The sequence below is a fragment of the Lampetra fluviatilis genome, chromosome 13 (assembly GCF_964198595.1).
Source record: "Lampetra fluviatilis chromosome 13, kcLamFluv1.1, whole genome shotgun sequence".
In the NCBI taxonomy this organism is placed as follows: domain Eukaryota; kingdom Metazoa; phylum Chordata; class Hyperoartia; order Petromyzontiformes; family Petromyzontidae; genus Lampetra; species Lampetra fluviatilis.
The window spans coordinates 383,644-409,731 of NC_136287.1; the positions used below are offsets into that span (position 1 = coordinate 383,644).

The 26,088-nt window shown below is 53.4% G+C and overlaps 1 protein-coding gene across 5 annotated transcripts in view; it reads right to left on the bottom strand.

Annotated features, from left to right (window-relative positions):
* Positions 1-396: 396 nt before the first annotated feature.
* The window catches only part of LOC144935367 (alpha-mannosidase 2x-like), a 29,131-nt gene continuing 3,439 nt past the window's right edge, over positions 397-26,088 (bottom strand). The window contains exons 2-21 of one of the 5 annotated variants that reach the window (XM_078861934.1): positions 22,974-23,309; positions 22,603-22,687; positions 21,724-21,895; positions 21,070-21,371; positions 18,732-18,918; positions 17,492-17,669; positions 17,002-17,198; positions 12,113-12,313; positions 11,708-11,816; positions 10,352-10,419; positions 8,509-8,674; positions 8,044-8,283; positions 7,780-7,902; positions 7,437-7,551; positions 7,106-7,239; positions 6,237-6,378; positions 5,772-5,905; positions 4,801-4,980; positions 4,491-4,601; positions 397-3,499 (exon numbers count right to left, since the gene is read on the bottom strand). In XM_078861934.1, coding sequence (XP_078718060.1) covers positions 3,236-3,499; positions 4,491-4,601; positions 4,801-4,980; positions 5,772-5,905; positions 6,237-6,378; positions 7,106-7,239; positions 7,437-7,551; positions 7,780-7,902; positions 8,044-8,283; positions 8,509-8,674; positions 10,352-10,419; positions 11,708-11,816; positions 12,113-12,313; positions 17,002-17,198; positions 17,492-17,669; positions 18,732-18,918; positions 21,070-21,371; positions 21,724-21,895; positions 22,603-22,687; positions 22,974-23,309 — 3,444 coding nt within the window. In that variant the 3' untranslated portion in view covers positions 397-3,235. The other 4 variants (XM_078861936.1, XM_078861933.1, XM_078861937.1 and 1 more) reach the window with 4 other exon arrangements.

Genomic DNA, 26,088 nt, shown 5'->3' on the forward strand with positions numbered 1-26,088 from the left:
TGCAGTGTGGCGAGTGAGCGGGTGAGAGGTTTATCTAGCGAGTGGGTTAACGATTGGGTGAGTGAGATGCTATTGTGGAGCCCTCAACATGGGTATAGGAATCAATAAGTTAACGGGAACAGTAACCATGGTATAACGAAACAAGAAGTGGGTGCATAAATGACTGAGTGAGCGAGCGGGTGAGTGGACGAGCGGGGAGCGGTTGTAAAAGTGAGTGACCGGATGAGTGGGAGAGTGGTGTTGTTGTGGCTTGAAGTATGGTGGTTAAAGAGTATGGGATGAGACGAAACGGTGAGAATGACTACTTTGGTAATCATCACCATCATCTGCACAGCCACACGATTGGTGAGGTGGGTTTAAGGTTTTATGCTGTACCGACAGTGCACCATGAATGTTACGTGATTGACGTTCATTTATTAAATACCTTTAAATTCATCCAAAAAAACCCCACACAAAAGTATCCCGTGTAGCCCACACAGGCTGTTGAGGCAAGTGCTGTTAGCGAGCACATATGAAGGCCGGAACGGCACACGAGGGGGTAGTGCGGCCTGAACGACATCCGACCGCCTTTGTCTCCCCTGTGCTGATGTTTACACATCCCAACCAGGTACAGGACTCATTTAAGGCCGAGTCAATCCTAGGCAAGGCCCAGAACCGGTTCAGATATTCGTCAGTTGGCCGAGAGAGCAGGAGTCGAACTCGGGCTTCTGGGTTCGTAGCGCAGTGCAGCGCTAACCCGCTGCGCCACTGCTCTCCACATATGCGCCCAAAAAACACCCAGTGCACGCCGACCCCTGTGATGAGGGGACAGCAGAGGTTCCACACTCCAGGCCTGACTACCCACCCTGCGTCTTCTAATCCCCATCCAAATGGCGTTACACGCTGCACGCACCTGATTATTGCTAAACTCGTCCCCTGGTGACGGAAAGCGGGACCTTTAATTGAGCTTACCCCACATCACGTGGTACATGTGCATAAAGACAAAGGTCCACGGTGTAGCCTACAAACTGGAAGCAAGTGGTGTGGAGTGAGCAGCTCGCCACGTCGGGTTCTTCTTTAAATCCGGGTCGAACTAGAGGAAGCCCAGGACCAGTTCAGATACCACTCACCACTGATGTTGGCTGTGAGCAGGAATCGAACTCACTAATCTGACCAGTTTTAGTAGCGCAGTTCGCTAACCGTTGCGCTACCACTTCCCCCACTGTGTGCGTGTACGCTGACAGATGTGCACGCAACGGGATATTCTCTTAATACAACCGAAGCAGTTACACACTGCGCACGCCTAATGATTGCTAAACACATCCTGATGCCAGTCCGCCACGTAGAACAAGTTTAACAACTCTCCGGCCGTGCAGCATGTGTGCGCTTACCAAAACAGCCTGCATTCGAATGAAAAACTCAACGCGTTGTGTGTCAATACCACGGTGGCTTTAAAGGTCAAATATATACAATAGGCAACGTTTTGGGAAATGGCCCGTCATTGCTCAAAACGTTACCTGCTGAATGCGTTCCATGAAAGCCACACATGTGCCCACGGTCTTATTGACAGGGAACGTGTTGGGCTGGCTAGGCTTGTGCACCACTGCTTGGGCAGCAGCAGCGTTGTCTGAACGGAGATCGGTGACAACTGGCGACTGGGAAACACCGGTCATGAATTGCCCGAGACACACCAATTGCACCCCCCCCCCATTCCCCCCCACCAAATCACAACCCACAGGGACAAACCCCAAAATCAGAATTAATCACGCAACGCAGGACGGAATCCCTCGTCAGCTCCACGTAGTCTGACAATGAGGTGTGGGGGCCAAGGCTCCCCCCCCCTCCCCACCTCCTCGCTTCTCACTGCAGTCCTTGTGCCTAAAGCAAATCGACCTACATCCACCCGTATCCAACTCTCAATACAAAATTACACTGGAGCACTCGGCTCGAGGCAAACGGCCACCCCCCCCTGCCCCCCCGGAAGATGGAGGGGTCACGCGAGGTCAAAGTTAATCAAGTGAAGTTGGGAACACGAGAACTTCCCCGCAGCCGAGAGCCGGAGACAAGATTCAATTTCCTGAGCTGAGTTGCACCTGAAATGCCTGAGCGTAGTGCACCGCACTCAACAGGAGCCCCGCACTCGCTAGAGAGCACCACTCAGGGGCTCCGCACTCGCTCGAAACACCGCACTCAGCAGATGCACCGCACTTGCTAGAGGGTGCGGTGTCGCAGTATTGAAGGTGAGGACCCCTCTCTTAGGGCACACTCACAGTGCACATCGAGTCCAGTCCAATCCACACTCCTCCACTCCACAACCTAGTCTCATCAACACTCCTCACTCCTCCATTTCAGTCCGATTAACGCTCGGGAATCCAATCCACAATTTTCCCATCTGCTAGAGGGAGTCTCAGTCGCCTGATATTAGGGCGCTGGAGTCCGCAGAGTGAAGGAGGCTCCAGTCCCTGGGACTGTGCTCAGCTGAAAGCTTTGTCCCCTGGAGCCATGAGTCCATGGCAGCTATGCAGTGGAGAGGAACTGAGCGTGCACACGGATGTGTGTGTGGTGTGTCTAGTCACTCCAGTGTTTTTGTGTATATAGTGTGTGGTGTATTTCTATGTGTGATGTGTGTGTGTGTATATATAGTGTCTGGTGTATGTGTGTCATGTATGTGCATGAGTGTGGGGTGCATATATGGACTGTGTGTTAATGGGAGTGGTATGCGAGGCATGTGAGTGTGAGGTGTATAAATGCACTGCCTTCTGTGAGTGCTGGCAGGTATACACAAACAATCGCTGCGCACACACACACACACACCACACATGCGTGCACACATGTGCAGAGTCCAAGCCTGTTCCCATTAGGTCACAGGAGTGAGGACAATTCCACGGCCATCGCCATCGAGCACCAGGATGGGCGTGGGTCGCAGTGAGGTGAGCCTAGGTGAGCCTAGGTGAGTTCTGCTGAGCTGCGAGAGTCCACGAATAAGCATGCGCTCCAACAGGTCACTCCGGTGCAATTTGTTTCCATTTGATTTTGTCGAGCGTATGATCCGATCCGATGCGGTCCGGTAGTCGTGTGTGATACGATCCGATGCGGTCCGGTAGTAGTGTGCGATCCGATACGGGTGTTGACACCTCCCGCACAGACGATCCAGTTAGAAAAATGTAAAACGCGCGGTGTTAGCGCTGCCCCTCGGTCCCTTTATCCTCCCGGCCTCACACCGCACCATAGTGACTCGCCGGCATCACGCCGGCGCTCACGGCGTGCCGGGATCGGCCGGCCGCGCTGCCCCGGCCAGCGGGCCCCGTGCCGCGGAGTGAGCCCTGGCGAGCGCCACCCTCGCCGTCGCCAGCTCCATGGGCCGCAGCGCCAGCTCATGCACGGGCTCGACGCCGTGCTCCTCTGCCGCCGCCGGGTCCTCGACGCCGACGCCCGGCACTGGCGCAGGGTAGAGCAGCGTGAGGGAGGCGGGCGCCGCTTTGATGAAGGTCAGGTCACGGAAGACTGAGGAGAGGTTGAGCTGAGGCGGAGACGGAGGGGGGAGAGAAAGGGAGTGAGCTGGAGGGTCCATGCAGGTGGCCGCGAGTGCGCACGTGCGTGCGCGAGCGTACACGCCAAGCGAACGCAAGCACGCTCAGATACACACCTACACACTTGCAGCTCTGTTACCAGGACGACCGCAGCCCAAGACCGTCAGCAGTGGTGGCAGTCACAGAACATCGCATGGTGTAGGGAACGAGCAAACTCAGCAGAGCAAAAAAAACCTAATTATTTACATGAAACCCATGCCAGAACTCACTGCAAACAGGATAAACGACAGAGCTGAGGTACAAATCAACAATGGCGTCAAAAGCTCCTGCCACAGATGGCGCATATTGATAAACCGTGTATACAGCCTCAGGTATAACGGAGCTCAGCTGTAGCATCCATAGCAATAGTGTCAGAGGCGATCCTGCATCATGGCCCAAACTCACACGTGGCTAGAGAATGTGGATGTGGAATACTAAGATAGGCCATGAGGACATTTTGAGTGTGGGTGCTGCGCAAGAGATTGCCCTGAAACCAGTCTGAGTTCGCAATTCAGGGATGGTCATCGGGCAATCAGAGGTTCACTGAATGCATCTTGGGCTTTATAACTGATGGAGAATGTTGTTGAAACACCGAGCTTTTCTGGCTGTCAGAACTTTGCACAAGAAGACCGCCCAGAGTAGATCTTTATGCAACTCCAGCGAGGCTGGATTAGCTTTAGGGTAAAGATAACAGTAATAAGTCTACAAGGGGCATCTAGAGCAAATCTTAAGAGCACACACACAGCATAGACAGCTCACACAAATACAAACACATGACGCAGATCACACAAACGCTTGAACACACATGGATACAAGCGTACGCACCACATAGACAACATGCAGACACGTGACATACATACACATTCACATGTACCACACATGCATTCAGACATATCCATGCATCCAAGCATAATACACACGACGCAGCATACATACACACACCTTTCCCCCTGTCCTGTTGCAGTTGAGCAGGTAGTGGGTTGGCTCCAGCCAGCAGTCGTAACCCCGGCGATGCAGAATCAGAGCCATGTCTTCAGAGGGTCCCCCTCCCTCCTGCACACACGAAGCAAAGACAAAGACCCCCTGTATAGCCTTAGCAGACTTTTGAGGCAAGTGCTGTTAGTGAGAACCTATGCAGGCCGGGATGGCACACGTGGGGGTGGGTGGCCAGCAGCATGCCCGGTCGCCTTTGTGATGTCGCCACCACTCGGTGGTGAGTGGCGGCTGCTGGTTCCGCTGTGTGAACACGCACCGTGGCCTGCAGGGTGCGCAGGTTGAGGAGGTAGAGGTCGCAGGGCAGTGGGGTGGCGAGCGGCGTCAGCTGGGCGAGCGGAGCGGCTGAACCCCGCGGCGCCGGCTCTCCCAGCAGCAGCAGCGCAGGGTGGTTGAGGACGTCCGACGTCACGTGACCCAGCAGGGAAAGGGAACCGCCCTGCAGGCGCCGAGCAGTCAGCACGCAGAGACGCACGCATGCACCGAATGGATACACGGGTATATACACGCACAAAGATAAAATATCCCCCGTGGTAGCCTTAACAGACTCGAGGGGCAAGTGCTTTTAGCGAGCACCTATGAAGGCCGGAATGGTACACGAGGGGATGGGTGGCCAAAAACACGCCCGACCGCCTTTGTCTCCCCAGTGGCGATGTTTACACACCGCACCAGGTACTCATTTGAGGCCGAGTCGACCTAGGGGAGTCCAAATAATTGTCACTGGTGTTGACCGTTAGCGGGAATCGAATCCGGGTTGCCAGGTTCATAGCGCAGAGTGCTAACCGCTACACTACCACTCCCCACAACATACAGGCACACACAGAGACGCACACACGGAGACGACCACATAGAGATGAATACACGCTTGCACAGAAACACATGGGTGTCTACAAAGACAAAATCTTCCACATGTCCTTAAAAGACTGTTTGTGCAAGTAAGGTGAGCAAGTGCCTATGAATGCCGGAATGGTACATGAGGGTCTGGTGTGGCCAATGACATGCCCCGGCCGCCTGTCTCCTCAATGTCGCACCAGGAATTGATTTTAGGCTGAGTCGACCTAGGGGAGGCCCAGTACTGGTTCAGATATTCAAAATCGATATTGTCTGTAAGCACGAATCAAACTCGGGTCACGGGCTCGTAGCGTAATGCACTAAACACTGTACTACTGCTCCCCACACCATAACACACGCATGCACGCACGCACGTGTTCCACGCGCCGCCCCCGGTACCGAGTGATGCCGCGAGCGCCGCTCGGGCAGCAGGCGGAAGCGTGAGAGTGTCGGCTTGTTGTCCTTGACGCCTTGGCCCAGGCCCCGGTTGTCGTCTTGCATAAGGCGGCGGTCCAGGAACACCTGCAGCTCCCCTACATGGGGGCAGACACACGACGCCCCAGCAGAAGTTCGTTTGCTGCTCGCTGTTGCGGAGGTCCGCGGCCCGCATCCAGCAGGCCACCCTGGTGAATCCTGCGGTGATTATTGACCGTAACAATTCGCGGTGGCCATGAACGATCGCCAAGACCTTTGTGGGAAAAACTGTGGCGCCTTACCATTTCTACTTGCGTGCTTTTCCCTGCAGTTTACATGGATGACGTTAGATATACCTCTATATATCTATCTCTCTCTCTCTATATATTATTATTATTTTGATCATGAAATTCCCAGCACTCCTCTTGTCATTGCAGCATCAGCACGCACCTGGTCGCATGCCGGCCACGCCAAGGGCCTGCGCTGACAGGAGCGAGAGGCGCCGCTCGGGGTCCTGCAGCACGGCGGCGCTCGTCATCTGATACACGTTCGCCTGCAGCGGGAGCTTTTTCCAGAAGCGGCGCCGCTGCATCTGGGGTGTCACCGAGAGGGGGGTGCTGGTGAGTGACGGTGCGCGTGTGTGGCTGAGGATAGCAGTCGCCTTCCAACAACAGCGGCGGGCAGAGCGGCGACGATGACAACAACGAGTGGAGCGCCGGGCGGCTAAAACACAGCAAGGTCGCGCAGTGGAGTGTACAGGCAGTGCATCTGCCAGTCATCTCAGTCAGTCAATGCATGGCACTTGGGTCTATCCTATGACCTCCACACTTCGTATGGCCTCAAAGTGCACCTCGCCTGGCACAAGCACTGTGGTGATGTCGGTGGCACTTTGTGTCGAATAGCGACCATTGTTGCATGAGCGTGTGTGCATGCCTATGTGCGTGAGTGCGCGTGTGGAGGATGTCGAGCTGAGTGGACTTGCCGATGACTGGTACCAGCGGTGTCAAGATCGGCCTCTGTGGAGGAGGCTCGTGAAGGACGCTACTGGGCAGTTGGAGGCAGTCGCCCTCCAACAACAACAGAGGGCGGAGGAGTGACGCTCACAACACAGTAGGGGCACAGGTGGTGCATCAGCCAGTCATCTCGGTCATCTCAGTCAGTCGACCCGTGGCAACTGGGTCTGCCCCGTGACCTCCTGCCAGTGGGCGTTCGACACTTCACGTGGCCTCAAGGTGCACATGGCCTGGCACAAGCATCGTGGTGACGTCACCGCCACTTAGTGGCGAATGGCGGTTGTTGTTGTTGTGAGCGTGTGACACCTGGAACCCGTTGAGGTCCGTGTAGAAGATGTCCTGGTTCTGCAGGTCGGTTGTGAGCACCATAACCAGCTCGTGGTTGACCTCGGAGTGAATGTCCACCACGTTGGTGACCTCCAGCGAGAGCCCCTCCACCCCTACCACACCACACGACCACGGTGATATTTCCATCCGTGTCGCAAGCCACCGTTAAACCGGAGATGGTTATGTTATTTTAATCGTCTTAGTTTCTGACAGCACCGAGCGCTCACCCCCCAACCCCACCCCTTCCCCCCCCGCCCCCTTCCAAGCCCCCCCCCCCACCCCCCAGACTCCCGAGCCGCACAGTGCTCACCGGGGAGGTTGTAGAGCCGCACGGTGTGCGTGACGTGCGGGAGGTACGACGTCACCTCGGAAAAAAGCGGTCCCTCGGCGAGCCGCACCACGGGCTCCACCTCGGTCTCATACGGCTGGGGGAGCGGAAGCGGAGACATGGTGGTGTTCGATGGTAGTGTCGATGGTGGTGGTGTTTAGTGGTAGTGGTGTTAATGGTGGTCTTTGTGGTGGTGGCGGTGGTGGTTCTAATAATGGTGGCAGTGGTTGAAAGCTATGGTAAATGTAGTGGTGGTGGTAGCAGTGGCATTAGCGTTTGTAGCGATGGTAGTGGTGGTAGTTGCCGTGTGTGTTTGGAGAGGCACCTTGGCGTCCCCGTCGGGCAGGAAGAGGTATGCTCCGCTCTTGTCGCGCGCTCCGCGCGTGCCGTACCAGGCTAGGTCCACGTGCACTGCCTGCTCTTGCGTGGCCCCACACAGCCGCACACCCTGCGCAACCCAAAACGACCGCCACTGCCATTCACGATCGAGAGGTGCCAGACACACACAGACGCACATGTTGTGACTGGCGTTGTGGCCCACGGTGTGGCCAGGGTGACGGCCCCCGTTGAGGTCAATGGAGGCGCTCACCTGCAGGAAGCCCTTGGGGCCGCCGAAGCGAAGCGTGGCGTGCATGTTGTGGATGCTGAGGCCGCTGGGCGGTGGGGCCGCCCTCACGTCCACGCCGAGCAGGCCACCCCTCTGTGGGCCACGCCCGGGGGCCACCCCGAACAGCGTGGTGTTGGCCAGCACCGTCACGCGTGGATCCGACGCCTCCCACAGTTCAAAAGTCACCAGGGCCAGGGGCGGCAGCCGGACGAGGAACGAGAGCTGGGGGTGTGGGAGGGCGAAGGGGGGCGTGGTCAGTGGTCGGGCGCGTGCGCGCAAGAGGCTGTGCGTGAGAAGTTGTCGTTGAGTATGCGCTGTGGAGTGGGTGGTGTCTGCGTGTGCGAGTGTGCATGCGTGGTGTAAACATGGCCACGAGGGAGACAACCATGGTGACGTAACTACCACTTAGTGGTGAATGGCGGCGGCGGTTGTTGTTGTGCGGATCACCTGATACGTGTCGGGCACCGTGTCAGCGTCCGCCGTCCACACCGGGCCGATCTGCGCGAGTACGGCGCGGCCGTCCAGGTGACGCACGCGTGCGCGCTGGGTGCTCACGTGCACGCACACTACACACACACGCTCCTGTGCCAGCGTGTTGTACACCACCACCGGCCTGCCGCACACACACACATCCCTCCGTGAGCCTCAGAGACCCCAATGAGCAGCTCTGTTACAAGGACAACCACAGCCCTATGACAAGCTGCTGGGCCAAGTGCCGTTAGTGAGCACCAATGAAGGTAGCCATGGCACATGAGGGAGTGGTGCAGCCAACACTACGCCCGGCCGTCTCCGTCTCCCCGATGTTGATGTTGACAGACCACACAAGCTACGCATTTAAGGCTGAGTCGACCTTGGGGAAGACTGGGACCGGTTGAGATATTCATAATCGATGTTGCCGGGTTTGTAGCCCAGTGCGCGAACCACTACACTACCCTCCCCACACAGATGAGCACACACACACACATTCAGGCATGCACGCATGCATGCACACATAAACACATCTGCTTACGGGTACACTCGTGCACGCATGCACACCACCCGCTTGGTTGACTGACAATGACCCCAGTGTCCCACGACCCCCACCTCACACCACATCAAACATGACATTGTCCAACACAAACATTCTCTATCCCCGTGCACTGCATGTGGGGGACTTTGTAGATTATTGTTCCTCGGCCTATTTACCCAGGAAAGACATTTTTGCTGAAGTGTGGATTGTCGTGTGGACTTTTTTGTATACAGTTGCTGAGAACAGGGGCCCCAAGGCCCAAACGTTGAGAGGCCACAACAACAAACAGCACTACTATTGAAGTTGTAACAGATAAGACTGTAACACGTATTTTTTTTTTATCGAGCGAGGTTATAACGATGAGAGCTTGGTGGAGAGAGAGACGATGATGGGAGGAAGGAATTCCACAGTGGAGCAGTGCGAGAGAAAAAATAGACAGAAGTGAAGTAACCTGCAGTGTGGTGAGAGGGTCGGTGAGATGAAACAGTCTGTGTAAAGGTGGACAATAACTCTGGTGGTATCTGGTGAAGTGCTGTCATAGCCATGGCCAACCAGGTGCTGGTCCTCAAAGCAGAATGGTCACAAGTTGTGTTTTTGATCGAGCTGCCCGCCTGTACACCGGGGCATCTCATCATCTCAATACACCTCAAAGGGTACCCCAAGTGGCAGCTGTATCTGTGGGCACAAGGTGACTCAGCACCTGGCCTGCAAACAGGCAATAGTCTGCCAGTAGGGGGTGACGATTGCTGCTGCTGCTGTTGTGTGTAGTCCCAATTGAGTAAACTGCGGTGTAAATATTCGAATTCTCCAAATTTGGATCCCGACGCCGGCACACAATGGGCTACTCTTTTGAACGACGTCAGGGCATCTTTTCCGTCCACTTTGAAGTGGATGGCGCATACTATTACGATGAACATTACACCCGCAGTAATAAACAGGGCAGCTGCCGGATTCGAACCGTGACCCTCCGTGATAAGCGACGAACGCGCTGCCGCCAAGCCGCGTCGCCGTCCTCAGCATGGCATGGACAAGACGGCGTCTTTTCGGCAGAATTAATGAGTCAATTATCAGCCTCCCAAATCAATACCAGCACCACCAATCAATACCACTTTGAGGTCTACCAGACTGACTGTTTCGTCTCATTCATACTGTGTTCAACCACCACACAGCAGCACACTCACTCAGCAACTAATTCATTCACTCACTCATTTACTCACCCACTCACTCACTCGCTCACACTCGGACGGACGCATGTGTGCACGGAGAGGTGGGAACCATCACCTGGGTGTGGAGGAGAGGGCTATGAGCACCTTGCCTGGCAGGGAATCCTGATTAGGCCTGAATTCATCCTGCGATCGCACACACACAAAGACATCCTGTATAGCCTTTAACAAACAGGGCAAGTGGCGTTTGCAAGCACCAATGAACGCCAACATGGCACATGAGGGGATCATGTGGCCAGCACCACGCCCGGCCGCATTTGTCTCCCCAGTGATGAGATTTTTACACACTGTACCAGGTTGACCAATGGGAGTCCCAGGAATGATGTTGGCCATAAGCGGGAATCTAACTCATGTTGCCGGGTTCACAGCGCAGTGCGCTAACGCTCTCCATATCGGCACACTCACACATGCACCACCTCTCTCCCCCCAGGCAGGAGCCAGGCACAGATGCTCGCGGGGGCCGAGGGAGGGGGTGAACAGATGTTCGCGTGTGCGAACGGGAATCTGTGCTCACAGGCGAGCGAGTTGAGTGAGTAAGTGCACGAGTGGGCGAGTGAAAAAGCGGATGAGAGAGCAGGTGTGTGACTGAGCAAGTTTAGTGAGTGAGTTGGTGAGTGAGTGAGTTGGTGAGTGAGAGTGTGGGCAAGTGGGTTAGACCGATAATTCGTGAGAAGGTGAGTGTAGGTGAGTGTCCTGTTGAGATCTGCAGTCAGTGTCTTCAACACGGGTGGAGGAATCAATGAGTGAAGTTCACGGGAACAAAAATTACAACGATGTTAGTAGCGATAGCAAAGTGATAAGGAGGCCACTGACCGCCGGTAAGCGAGTGAAAGGAGTGAATCGGTGAGTGCTGGACAATCAATCGCGTGTGCGTTCGTGCACGTGTGTGTGTCTGCCATTCATCTCAGTCAACCAGTAAAACCTGGGTCGCAGTAGCGAGATGTTAACTACATCGCCTTGTTTGGAGGAGGTTGTGGGTTCGATCCTGACCCTGACACCTGTATATTTGAAGTTTGCATGTCTCTCTCTCTCTCCCTGTGGTCGCGTGGATTTTTCTCTGGGTCTTCCGGTGTTTCCCTCCACATTTCGAATCAAAATGTGTTTAGCGTATTTGGCTGCTATTAATTTATCCACGATAATCCACTTTGTTGAGCTATCATTTGTAACCAGGTCGCTGGTGAAAATAACTATATAGCTCGGTGGCCTTACCTGGTAAAATAAAACGCTTAGTTTAGTTTCGTGTCTGTCGCATAACCTCCTGCCAGCAGCGAGAGGCTTACACACTTGACGGGATGGCCTCATATCGTGCACCTAGCCTCACACTTCACGCCATGGTGAAGTCACCGCCACTGATGAGTGAATGACGGTGGTTGTTGTTGTTGTGGTGGTGTGCGTCTTTGTGTGCCTGCATCACCAGAACAAGAGGGACGGAGGCTCCACTGGCCCCCTCGGCCCCCTCGGCGAGCAGGAACACGGCGGCGTCCGAGATGACACCATTGAGGTCGTTCAGGGCCTGGTGCAGCCTGTGGGAGGAGGAACGGCCCCGTTGGCGAGAAGCGCAGTGCAAGGTCAGCCTCAACACCCTCACCCGCCCGTCTGGTCTCACCAACCCTCCCGGTCTCAACCCACTGCACCCGGCCATCTCCACCCCATCCTGCCCGTTGTGCCGTACCCCACACTGGCTTCCCAACCACCCATACACCCATCCTGCTCATCTGCCCACCTAGCGCTGGCCACACCTAGTCCACCCGCCCACCTGGGCCACAACTATCCACCTGCCCACCTATTCAGCCACATCTGCCCACCCGCCTGGCCCCACCGATTTCCATAGTCGAGGACGACGGGGTCCTTGGAGGTGCCGGTGATCGCGTCGTGGTGCTGAAAGAGGCCCAGGTTCCGTCGAGCCCCGACCAGACGCCGCATTCCGTCGTGGGCCCATGGGGGGGGTGCCACCGCGGGTGCTCCCACGGGGCCCCCGCGCGCGTACGACAGCGCCAGCGAGTAGGCAATCTCCGCCGCCCTGTACGCACAAAGACAAAGGTCCCCGGTGGAGCCTCGACAAAACCGTCGGGGCAAGTGCTGTTAGCAAGCACCTATGAAGGCCGGCACGATTCACAAGGAGGCAGCGTGGCACCACGACCGACCTTTTTGAATCCCCGGTGCTGATGTTGACGCACCACAGGAGGTACTGGTACTAGTTTAAGGCAGCGTCGACTGAGGGGAGTCACAGGTCTAGCTCAGATATTCATCGCTGATGTTGGCCGTAACCAGGAACTGAACTCAGGTTACTGGGTTCGTAGCGCAGCACGCTCGTGACACACTTCACCTGTCGTATTGTCCGTGCCTTCTGTGTGGGAGTAGCGCTATGGGCAGTGATCGGTGAAATGATGAACAGATATTCTTAGGTTTTTTCGGTAAAGTCACGTAGGTAAATCATTAAAATTAATAATAGTAAAATAAAATAAAAATCACGACGTTTCGGAGGCAACACAAGCTTCCGTCTTCAGGTGGAACCGTCACAGCCACGACAGCTGTATCAAGTAAATGAGAGATTGCAGGAGCTACCACTCCGTTTATATAATGGTTGGAGAGGGGGGGGGGAAGCGGCAAGTACAGCACACTTTTTATTCATATGGTGAGGTGAGGCTTAAGAGGGTGAGCCTTTGTTATGGAGAGGTACGGTTTGTGACTCAACCTGTGACAAGGAGAAAACAACTGAACATGGTAAACCTGTAATAGTTGTCTGTCAAATAAGATTGGCCAAATAAGTGTAGTTAAATCTTTTTTGCATGGTTAATCACATCTTTCCAATGATTACTCAGTTTGTAACCATCATCACGGTTTAAATTATGTCTGTGTTTGTATATTTGTATGGCTTCGTGTACAAACCTTTGATGGTAGCCAGGAGGTTTGCAGAGAACCTTGGTCTCGGAAAAGACAATTTCATGAGAGCCCACCGAGTTGTAGCAATGATCGGCAACGGCCGAAGAATCCGTTCTGCCGTGTTTCAGATCTGACTTGTGCTCGCGGACACGATCAGAAACATGACGTTTCGTTTCTCCAATGTAGCAATCACCACAAATGCAACTCAATTTGTAGACTCCAGGATACTCTAAGTCAGGAACGACATCCTTCACAGATGGAATCAGATTACGGATTTTATGCACTGTACTGAATCGGACTTGGATCTTACGTTTGTTTAGAATTTTGGAGATCTTTTTGGTCACGCCTGCTATGTATGGTAACGTGATAGTTTTGGTCGGAGTTTCATGTGGCTGTTTCTGTGTGGTGGGAGAAACAGCTTGGCGGATAGTGCGGTCAGAGTAACCGTTCATCCTGAGGGCCCGATGTACATGTCTTAATTCACCGGCCAGGTGGTGTTGGTCAGAAATGCCATGGGCTCTGTGGTATAGCGTTTTGATGAGAGAATTCTTTTGAGATGGGTGGTGGTGGGAATCCGGTTTCAAGTAGGAATCTGTGTGGGTGGCTTTCCTGTAGACAGAATGTCCCAAGGATCCGTCAGGCCTCCTCTCAAACAGAATATCCAAGAATGGTAGTTTACCGTCTTTCTCCACTTCCATGGTGAATCTGATGGATGGATGTCTAGAATTGATGTGGTCCAAGAAGTGGTTCAATGCTGGGAGGCCATGTGGCCAGATGACGAAAGTGTCATCCACATACCTCTTCCACAGGGAAGGACGCAGGGTGGATGTCTGGATGGCGTCTGATTCAAACTTTTCCATGAACATGTTGGCTATAACTGGTGACAAGGGGGAGCCCATAGGGGTACCCTCATTCTGTTTGTAGAAGGTGCCATTCCAGGTAAAATAGGTGTTGGTGAGGCAATGCCTAACCAGCGCAGGTACATCAGAATTCAATCCATGTTGGACTAAGTCCTCAATTATTGTAAGGGTGTCCGGTACTGGGACTTTGGTAAACAAAGATACTACATCAAAGCTGACGAGGATGTCATCAGGAGATAGTACCATGTCCTTAACCATAGAGACTAATTGGGTTGAGTTGAGTACTGCCAAAGAGGTCTTGCCTGTGAAGGGGAGCAGAGTATCTGATAGAAAACGGGCTAGTTTGTAAGTAGGAGAGTTTATCGTCGACACGATTGGTCGTAGCGGGGTGCCTTCTTTATGGATTTTGGGAAGACCATAGAGTCTGGGAGGTCTAGCCGCCGATGGTTTTAGAGAGGGACGTTTGCTTGGTTCGATTAGGGAAGTCGAACTCGTGATGATACTGTTGGTTTTTGTCGTTAGGCTTTTAGTGGGATCGTTTTTAATTTTGGAGTAACTCCCATCATTGAGAAGGTCCAGGATTTTGTTGTTGTATGAATCTTTATCCATGATGACCGTGGCATTGCCCTTGTCTGCCGAGAGGATGACTATATCATCTCTCTTTTTTAGGTCCGCGAGTTCAGAGCGTTCGTTTTTGCTGATGTTACTGGTGGGTTTCTTAGCATTCTTAAGAATAGTAGCTATTTCAGCTCTTGCTACATCCGCATGGATGTGTCCTATGCCTCTGAGGGCTACAATCTGAGAAATCATATCCTCTACTGGTATATATTTAGGGGTGACGGCAAAATTTAGTCCTTTGGCCAGTACCGTTTTTAGATTGTCAGAAATTGGGATGTTACTCTGATTAATCACGGTCTTGTTAACATCCAGCTTTGCGATGTGTGGCTCTGGTTTCTTCTTAGATAGGAGGATGAATTTAGAAATCAGGTTAGCTTTGCATTTGGCTGACATTGAGTCAGCAGAAGCAGAAGTCATGTTATCAACGTGGTTCCAATCGGAAGGTGACATTTTTTGTGTTAACATTAAATGTGTTTGTAAGAGAGTCTTGTCTAAATTATCGAGTTCAGATCGGAGTAACCTTATTCTCTCCGAGATTAGTGATAGGCTAGCTTTAAATAAGATCTGTTTAGAGAAATCTAGAATTGATGAACAGATGGCACTGCACCATATTCACCAGACTCCGGAGACAGGAGGCATCGAAGAAGTCAAATCTGTCTTTACCTCTGAACAATTACCACTGCTGCTACACAAACGACACAAAATGTTGCCCAAGTTGGAATCTTGCCATTGCTGCTGTCACATCTGGGCTGAAGCACCCAGTCCTACCTCACTGCTGCAGTGGATAGAAGTCAAAGTCAGGGTGACTGATGATTCAGCATTCACCTATTCACTCCAGTCACCTGCTCACCGACAGTCACTACCTTATCACTCTTATATTGGAGGTATTTTGAACTTGTTTGGCACCGCACGTAGCGACCCGTGATAATCAGAGGTTCTACTACCACAGTTACTGTTCAGGGCTTCCAGATTGAAAGTCAAACAACAACTAACTCACCAGACTGACGTGTCTCATCCATACTGTGCAGTAGGCCTCGGCAAGGTAAGGTAAAAGTTAAAAGGTAAAAAGCAACGAGCCTACCTTTTACCCTACCTTTTACCCTTACCCCATACAAATTACCCGTTTACAGGGTAATTACTGGGGTACTACGACATGAAAAAGGCTTATAACGGTAAATACTAGGTAGAGCGCTTTATTCATATAGAAAACTCTCGATGATTCCAATTTTACACGCTTTCTTTGAACTCACTCTGTCTGTTGTTGTCGTTATTGTTGTTGTTGTCGTTGTTGTCATTGTTGTCGTTGTTGTCATTGTTGTCGTCGCTGTCGTATCCTCAAATCTTGTAACTCAATTTTAACCCACTTCCTAATGTGGTATCGACTGCAAACTTGGTATACGTATGTCATAATGGTGACAATACTATATTATATCACTAAAAAAATACATATTTTCAAACGATCTTTTGTATACGTTATGTTTCGGCTTGGCTCTAATTGTCCACGCTCAACTGACGTTGGCTGTAAATCACCACGGCCCCTTACGTTATGGCAAGCCTCGGGGCCACTTCCTGGAGTTGTGGAGTTCTGCCATTACTAGTAACATTTCATAAAAGCGTGTTTTTTAAAAATATTACTTATTAAATGGAGGCCACGGACTCCGCCACGGAGCTTCTAGCGGTAAACAAGGTACCGTATTTACCGGGTAATACTTCGCGCTATCTTTACCCTACCGGGTAATTCTTCCGAGCTACCTTTACCCTACCTTTTACCTTACCCCTTGGCATGTCGACACCTTTACCCTTTACCTTTACCCTTTTACCCGGTAAGAAGGGTAATTTACCTTACCTTGCCGAGGCCTACTGTGCAGGTTACAACAACACACTCACTCCCCCACCCGCTCACTGACTCACCGACTCCACCACTGCCCCACTCATATTTACTTACCCACTCACCCACCCACCCACTCATTCACTCCCTCACTCACTCACCCACAAACTCACTCACTTGCACACCACACTGCCGGTAACCTAACCTCTCTGCTTCTTCCCTCGCACTGCTCCGCTGTGGAATTCCCTCCCATCGTCTCTCTTAACCCGAGCTCTTGCAATAGCCTTGCTTAAATTAAGTTATGTATTTACTTTTAACTCTGACAGTGCTGTTTGTTGCTGGCCACTTGACCTTTTGGGCCTTTGAGGCTGTGTTCTGCAAGCATGGCTAAACAAAAACAACCAACGAGGGGGTCCTCGTTCGTTCCCCATTTGTGAACGTAAATAGCTGCACCCGCTCAGAACCGTGGCTCGAGGGGCTGTAAGCTGTGGAGGGGCAAGCGGGGGGGTGGGGGGTTACCGGAGCCGCGCCTCCACGAGCCGGTCCAGGTGCTTGTAGAACGGCCGCGTGGTGTAGAAGCCGGTCCAGTAGTGGTCGTCGCGGTCGGCGTACGAGAAGAAGTCGCCACTCAGCACTGGCAGTGCCGGGGCGGCCGGAGGGCCCAGCCGGGCAGCCCGCATTGCATCGAAATACTCGGAGAGCGTCCCAAACTGAGCCTGCGGTGGCGTACGGATATATAGCGGGGAAGGGGATAGGTGAGCGAGTGGATAGGTGAGTGAGTGGATGGGAACGACTGAGAGGATAAGCGAATAAGGTAGTGAGCGAATGAATGGATGGATGAGCGAATGAGCGAGGGGATGGATAACTGACAAGAGAGTGGATGAGTGAATGAAATGATGAGCGAGTCAGTAGAATAATGCTGTGAATGAGCAACCTCAACTGGATGAATGTGTGTGTGTGCACGGGCGACGGCGTGGTGAGTGCGCGAGCGGATGGGCAGGTGACGCACTCGCGCGTGTAGCTCGGGGTGAGCGTTGATGTAGTCGAAGAGGCGCTGGTAGTTGTGGAACTGCTGGTCCCACTCCTGCGCCGTGTCGTAGCGGAAGTCATCGCCCAGGGGAACAAGCAGCACGGGCGAGCGGAAAAGGCGCGACTTCTTGCGGTACTGATCGAGCAGCAACCGGGCCCTGCAGCACAGGGACAGAGGGACACATGGAGACATAGACAAGGGGACACACGGGGGGGACACGCGGAGGGGGGGCACAAGGAGAGGACACAAGGGGACGATAGAATACGTGCACGGGAGAAATGGGAAATGCCGCATGGAGACACACGGATGATGAAGGCACAGCCACGACCTTGCAGAGGTTCACAGTTCAAACCAAGTGACCGCTCTGATTAATACTGCGGTGTGTATTAACTATAAAATACAACACGCGATCTGCTTCACTCACAGCGGACGTTAAAGATTCCGAGACGGTCTACTCTTGCGAATGACATCTGCATGCCAGCATCATAGCTCAACTTGATCCTAATCAATTAGCATTACACATGCACTAGCAATCGTCGCCCCTCCTGCAAAAACTTGGGTAGGGTGGAACACATGGGGTGGCACGCGGTGGGTAGGGTGGAGCGAGTGGGGTGGGACACGTGGTGGGTAGGGTGGAGCGCGTGGGGTGGGACACGCGGTGGGTAGGGTGGAGCGCGTGGGGTGGGACACGCGGTGGGTAGGGTGGAGCACGGTGGGTAGGGTGGAGCGCGTGGGGTGGGACACGTGGTGGGTAGGGTGGAGCGCGTGGGGTGGGACACGCGGTGGGTAGGGTGGAGTGCGGTGGGTAGGGTGGAGCGCGTGGGGTAGGACACGCGGTGGGTAGGGTGGCGCACGGTGGGTAGGGTGGAGCGCGTGGGGTGGGACCCCGCGGTGGGTAGGGTGGAGCGCGTGGGGTGGGACACGCGGTGGGTAGGGTGGAGCGCGTGGGGTGGGACACGCGGTGGGTAGGGTGGAGCACGGTGGGTAGGGTGGAGCGCGTGGGGTGGGACACGCGGTGGGTAGGGTGGAGTGCGGTGGGTAGGGTGGAGCGCGTGGGGTGGGACACGCGGTGGGTAGGGTGGAGTGCGGTGGGTAGGGTGGAGTGTGTGGGGTGGGACACGCGTTGAGTAGGGTGGCGCGCGTGGGGTGGGACACGCGTTGAGTAGGGTGGCGCGCGTGGGGTGGGACACGCGGTGGGTAGGGTGGAACGCGTGCCAACCTCTCCTCCACGTTGTCATCAGTGATGGCGCGGGGTGGGACGCGCCAGGGGCAGTTGACGCGGCCGCCCGGGAGGCGCTTGAAGTCAAACTGGCAGCAGACACGGGGGTCAGGCCCGCATGTGTGCGGGACGTCGTAGCTGTAGAACGGCATCATGTGGCACAGAATGTCTGTGCTGGACCCCGAGTCTGTGGCACAGCGCACAAGCGGACATGCAGACAGACGCCCGCTCAGGTTTCGCCGATGATGGGCAGCGTGACCACTCACCCCTGGTGTTCCCTTTCCCAGCCCTCTCCCCCACCTAAGGTATCCGATCTTCACGATTAAAGCCAAGAATTTAACGTGCAATTGTAACAGGGCAGACAGATTCAAAGTCTGGGGTAATACGTTATCTTGCGCAGTGGTGAAGATCGGTAACAAAATAACTCGGTAGACATTACGCGTTCACCTTCAGACATCTGTCCATCTACATAAAAGTATTTTGTACAGATGCCATCAGTCACACGGCCTTCCTTATGGGAGTATATCACTTCTGCGGCTTTGGTTCAACGTAAACAAAACTCTTCCAGAAGGACTGTACCAATGAACACCTGGCAGCATTGATTCAAGCAAACCTGAGACACCAAATGTTGAAACAGATCCACAGTTTATCAACAGTTTGCTCTTTCCAATACGAATGAAACTGTAGTGAGTTGTGTTGCTATGGGGGACTGAACCTGGACAGAAGCGATTGCAACGTTGCTGCCCGAAACTTGGCGATATAAAACCAGCGCTAAAGGGACTGCGGTTGGCGACATCGCCGCCAGTACGGCGTGAGCACGGCTCTACGAGACGTCATTCTTGTGCGACGCCGCCTCGGCTCGTTACCACTGCAAACCAAATGCTTTGAGGGACAAGCGTGCGGCAGGAGGTGTCATGGGCTCCCTGTGTGCATGTGGTTTTGTCTCCCATTTTTAATTTGTCTGATTTGCTCCCTTCCGCCTCCCTCCCACACGCCGCCTCGTATATAATGGTTGTACCACCCTGCGCCGCCCTTCCCATTTGTTTACCCATTTTGCCTATTGACAGTTTTGCATAAAGTTTGAATGAAAAGGAAATCACCTCCCAGCTGCTGTAACCGAGACTTTGCGCGTGCACATAACGATTCAGAGAATTCATTTTAATATACAGGGGGATTCATGCCTGGTCACTCTAGCCCACTGATGCCCCAGCCCACTGATGCTCTAAATGACACAAAATTTGTAATACGCACAGTTTTCGTTCACTCTCATAGATCGAACGATTCAGAGAACGATTCAGAGGCACGGAAAACAACAGAAAGTGGGAAGGCAGCCAAAATTGGTGTTACCAGTAATTGCCCAAGCAATGTGGGGCCCTACATTGGGATATTTGGTCAACTCAATTTATAGTCTTCATACACGTGGTATAAAGCCGGTGTCCCCAGAAAAAACCTACCCATGTCAGGGGGTAACACTAATTCCCCGTACAGATATAATTAACCCACTTGTTGTACTGGCATCGTATCCTGGCCATAAGCAAGGAGATGGCGACCTTGACTCTCATGGGCAGGAGGGAGTTTCATACGTCTGTGTGTGATCCATCAACCCTTACTTCTTCAACAGAACTGCGTTAAAGGCCACGTGCGAGATGATGTGGACCAGCGGTAGCGGGTTCGCTCCTTGTTGTAGATTTCACGGTTCGAAGTCAGCGGCCACCCTGGTTAATACTGCGGTGCGTAATACATCATCAGCTTTTCTTCCGATTCCATTCCAATTCGTACGTTTACATCATCGGAACGGAATCGATTCCGATTGGAATTGAGTTGATTCCATATGGAATCGGAAGTAAAAGGCCATGCGGGAGGGCGTGTGGCACAGTTTGGCAGAGTGCAGTCGTGTCCCTACAGTTCTCTGCGGTGAGTACAGTGCAATGTCTTTAAAAACGGCAGCGCTACGCCTCTCTAAATAAAATTAATGCTGACCGTTTGCTTGTTCTGAGATTCAGCGGTAAACGGGACCCACCCTGCAACTTGCAGGCGTCTCCAAACGGGAAAGGGTTAAGAAAAATAATACTGTAACTATTAAAGATCCCTTGACAGCATTCACAAGAGTAGGCCGTCGCGTGACAGCGCCATGGTCCAAATTTGCACATTGTTAACAATGACGCCGCAAAAAGTTACTCAATTGGGAGCACACGGTAGCAGCGGCAATCATCACTCCTGACTGCGAAAACTCGACAGGACGCTCCTGAAAAATATTCCCAGGACTCGGCAAGGCTTCTCCTGAGTAAACAAGTGTAGGAGTGGCGATGATGAACACCAGCGTCTGGCTGCCACTCACCCCAGCTCTGGCGCCAGTGGAACTCGAGGCTGCGCTCGTGAGCCAGGTGCTTCTTGACGGAGTAGTGAGTCCTCTGGATGAGCATGTTCTGGATGCCGGCATTGCGGAGAAGGTACGCGTTGGTAGGGCTGTGCCCGAACGGGTCGATGGCCCAGCCCGAGCGTGGCCGCACGCCCAAGTGCCTCTCCAGCCACTGGTGGCCCTCCAGCATCTGGTCCAGCATGGCCCACACGTGGACATTGGCCTCGTCGGGCATGACCCAGCCACCGGTCACGATCTCCAGCTGCCCGCCATCAATCAGCCTGGGCTCACGCAAATAGGGGGCCAAGGGGGGCACGGGGAGGAGATGAGGAGGATGAGGGGGCGGTGATGCGGCCCAGCGGCAGCGCGTTCGCTGCTTGACGCGGAGCTTAGCAGTTCAAATCCGTCAGGATGCTCTGGTTATTACTGCGTTGTCATCAATATCACCAGCAGCATCATCGCAGGAGCCACCCTTGTTATTATTGCGGAATGTATTAGCCCACAAGTGTGGTGAGTTGCGGTGTTCCCCGTGTGTGCTATGTTCCCTGCGAGTGCGGGGAGGTAAGTGGAGTGCTCCCCATCAGTGTGGTGACCCGGTAAGCGCGCTGAGTGCAGTGAGTGCGGCGGCCTCACCGCTTTGCGGTAGCGCGTTGTGCGGCATCTGCGCCCTCCCACCACTTGGCGAGGTAGGAGACCTCAGCCCAGATGAAGCGGCGGCGCGAGTCCTCCGCCAACTTCACCATCGCGTTGTCCAGGATCCGCTTTGTCTGCTCCACGAAATACCCCTCAAACGTCTTAATCCAGCCTGCAAAGACAAAGATCCCCCCCGTGTGGCCTTAAGAGACTGTCAAGGCAAGTGCTGTTAACAAGCACCTATGAAGGCCAGCGCGGCACACGAGGGGGATGGATGACCAGCACCCTGCTTGGCCACTTTCTCCCCAGTGCTGATGTTTACACACCACACCAGGTACTCATTTGAGACTAAGCCGACCGAGGGGAGCTGTTATTGGCCCAGTGGGTTTCAAACTTGGGTCACTGGGTTTATAGCGCAGCATGCTAACGACTGCGCCAATGCTCCATACATGGTCATACATGCGCACGGGAATGGCAGCTGGTGTTGTTCTGGGGACACCTGTGTATATGGTTACATGCGGTAGTATAGCGATTAGCGTGCTACACTATGAACCCGAGTTCAAATCCCGCTCGCAGCCAACACCGGTGACGATTATCTCAACCGGTCCTGGGCCTCCCCTAGGTTGACTCAGCCTTAAATTAGTACCTGGTGTGAAGTGTAAATATCACCACTGGGGAGACCAAGGCAGCCAGGCGTGGTGCTGGCCACCCATCCCCTCGTGTGCCGTACCGACCTTCATAGGTACTCGCTAAAAGCACTTGCCCCAACAGTCTTTTAATGGCTATGGGAGATCTTTGTAATTTATTTGTTAACTATTACTGTGCGTGTGTGTGGTTACACCTGCGCATCTGCGGTTACACCTGTGTGTGTGCACACACCTGGGTCGTTGTGCGAGTGCGGCACCACGTAGACCTGCAGCGGAGTGGACTCCCACGCCGCGTCTTCATACGTGATGTCAAACCCCTGCTTCCAGGCACCGCCGTCAGGGTTATCAAACGCCAGTAACTCGTACACATCCATCATCTGAGCGCAACGCACACACACGTATAGGACCACGGAGTTTGGGCAATTATTGGCAGTGCAGGTTCCGGCTGCAGTCCTGCTTGTTGGTCGTGAGTGGTAATTAAACTCAGATTGCAGAGTTCATGGTGCAGTGCCCTGACGACCCTCACGCAGTCTCCTACTCATCCACACACTCACCCTGTGCTGCAACGCGCCTGGCCCACACGTCACCTCGCCGCCTTCTCACCTTCACGTCGGCCTTTGCCGGCGAGTCCCCCCTCGGCTCCCGGCACTCCTCTGCCGGACCCACCGGCCCTGCAGGACCCCGCGCTGCCCAGGCCACCATTTGGGGCAGCACCCACGTGCCGTTGGTGAGCCGCCACGGGTAGAGGCCACCACTGTCGGTTCCCTGGTTCGAGCCACCACCGCCGCCTCCTCCCAGATCGACGTCGCCGCTAAGCCGCCCAGGCCCCGAGCCGCCCAGCGCCTGCACCGAGTCACGCAGGTGGCCGATCATCTGGTGGTTGTCTTCTAGCAGCTGCTCCAGCTGCTTCAGACGCTGGTGGAGCTCCAGCAAGGGGCCCTGTCGGCCAGGTAACGGACCGTGAGGACGACGTAGGAGCCGATGCCAGCACCAACACAGCCCACACACACCGCCCACAGACCTTCCCACACACACCCAGCGATTTAATCAAATTATTGTAATTCCGCTTTATTACCCAGGAAAGCCTCACTGTGGAGTGCTGTGTTGGGTCGGGTGCCCACAGGGCCACTTGGTTTCGGGTTGGAGCGGAGTTGTCTTTACGGCTTGAGGGTCGGGGGCAGGTCGGATCATGTTCACCGTAGGTCGTCTGCCATGAACTACCACCATCATTATTTTTTATTGAGTTCCGTGTTTGTCCCGAGACACGGGAAGGCACTACGATTTGCACAATGTTAAATGTTTCCACTCTTTTCTCTCATTACACAAACTGTGTGTGGACTCGTGGCTCCATAATAATGACCACGGTGCACGATCAGTAGGGCGCATAACGTGAGCCACGTGTGGGTTACGTGTTTTACAGAATTCCTATTTAGGAGCCGAGACCATTTATAGTTACTGGAGGTGTCAGGTTGGGTCGTTGGTCTAATGAAAGCAGGTCGTGTCTGGTGGGTCGCAGTTATAATGAAAGCAGGGTGGGTCAAGTCATCACGGGTCAGGTTGGGTTGGGTCTTAGGTCAAAAAGTCAGACCTGTGCAGAACCAAGCCTTAAGAATTTTTTTTCAGGAGGGTCCTGCCAAATTATCGCAGTAGTAGGGGGATGATGTTGCTGCCATGTGTGATTCCAATTTAATCAATTGTAGATAATGTTTTAGCATTGGTATTTGACCAATACCGGTTAAATTATTCGTGATTTTTTTGCTATTGGAGGAACCCGGAGAACCTGGGTGAAACCCATAAAGAAGAGAGGGAGAACATACAAACTCCACACAGAAAGGTGCCCAATTCAGGAATCTAACCCAGGTCCTTCTTGCGGTGAGTGTTACCACAGTGCCGTCACCCTGCCATCCAAATTTTAAAACTAGGGGTATAAATGTCGGTGGTGTTTCGGGCAATGGCAAAGGAGAGAGGGAGTGATTGCAAGCAGCCCACTCGACCACTGAGCCACTTGTTGTTGATGATGGACGATTACACCAGCAATATTAACTGGAACTACCCACCAAATTCGAACCGTGGACCTCTGCAAAAAGTGGCAAAAGAGCTGCCATTAGGTCGTGTCACCACCCCAGGATGTAACTCTTAAAAGTCGTCTGGTTCAGTGATTGGCAAACCCAGAGAGTCGGAGGAATAGGGCATGGATAGTTTACCGGTGACTTAAGTGCACGGGTCAGAGCCGAGTAAATCCGGAGAGATGGAAAAGTGAAGACGCAGATGACTACCCCAGTGACTTCAAACCAGGGATTAGAAACTGGTAAACACACAGAAGTGCCGAGGGCATGGGCACAGGGGGCGAGAGGCCCTGCACGAGGGGTGTTGATCGTTTACACGAGGGTGAACGGGTGAACGAATGTCAGTGGAGTCGAACACGGTTTTTGATTCGCCTCAACAGTGAAAGCTTTGCCAGACTCTTGCAGCCTCCGGCGGCACCCAGAGCATGCCGCTCAGAGCACCGGAGCCCCGTGCGGCACTCCTCCCTATACCCACGTCTCTCTCGCTCTCCACGTTTGTCTCTTGTTCTCTCTTTCCGTGTGTATCTCTTGTTCTCTCTCTGTTCGTCTCTCTTGTGTTCTTTCTCTCTGTGTTAATCTCCATCATTCTGTCCGTTTCCCTTGTGTTCTCTCTCTGTGTTGGTCTCTCTCTCACTATACTCTTTGGTTCTTTCGGTAAAGTCATGTAAGTAGAAAAATAATAATAGATCACAATGTTTCGATCGCCACACAAGCAACCGTCTTCTCTCCGTGTTTGCCTCACAAGCACACATGTTCACCAATAAAAAAGACACACACACACAGCCAGGTATGTGAAACGCACACCTGTGAGGCATTAACTCTGACCTCAGGTGAGGCGACGTTCACGGAAACTTAAGCTACCCATCCCGAGTGGGTACTCACCAAAGCCCGGAAATCCGTAACCAGTTTCAGAATCAGTTACCGGTTTCCAAGATCTGGAACCTGTGACTGATTGCAGTGGAATGGCAGTAACAAATGCATCAAATGGCTCACGCAAACGTATAAACAGCACACCGCCTAAATCACTGCCGTTGTTCACTCGCCCTCGTTTCTAAGTTACAAGCTGAATGCGTTGGCAATTTTAACTGGTTTTTCGTAGGGTTAAAAGTATATCGATGAAAGTAAACCAGTTGTAACCACTTCAATTACGTAAACTCCATGGGAGAGGGAAGGGGCCCTCCTCAACTCACCCCAACCTCACGGCCAAGACCTCGGGGCGCATCCCACAGTGGGGGTCCCAGCCCAGAGTTTGAAGGCCATGGGGACGGGAGAGAAGTGCTGGGGCGAGGGGCTGGGAAGTAACCCTGGACTCCAGCCTTGGGTGATGATAATTCCACTTGCAGAGGCATGTGACATAACTCGATCATAATAATCTACATCTGTAAAGTGCATTTCATCCGTAGATCCCAACGCGCCCCGTGTATGGTAAGCAGGAGATAAACAGGACCTGCAGGGTGCACAGCCAGTACTAGGGGGTGAAGGCCAACTACTCTGAGTGCATTATTACCAAAGGCGAAGTGTCCATAGTCTGGGAGCTGCAATGACAAAAGTCTGTTCACCACAGTAAATGAGCCTTGACCTTGGAGTACTTACAAGAAGGCCATCTGAAGGTCTCAGGGACCTCGTTGGAGTGTAAACACGAATCAGTTCAC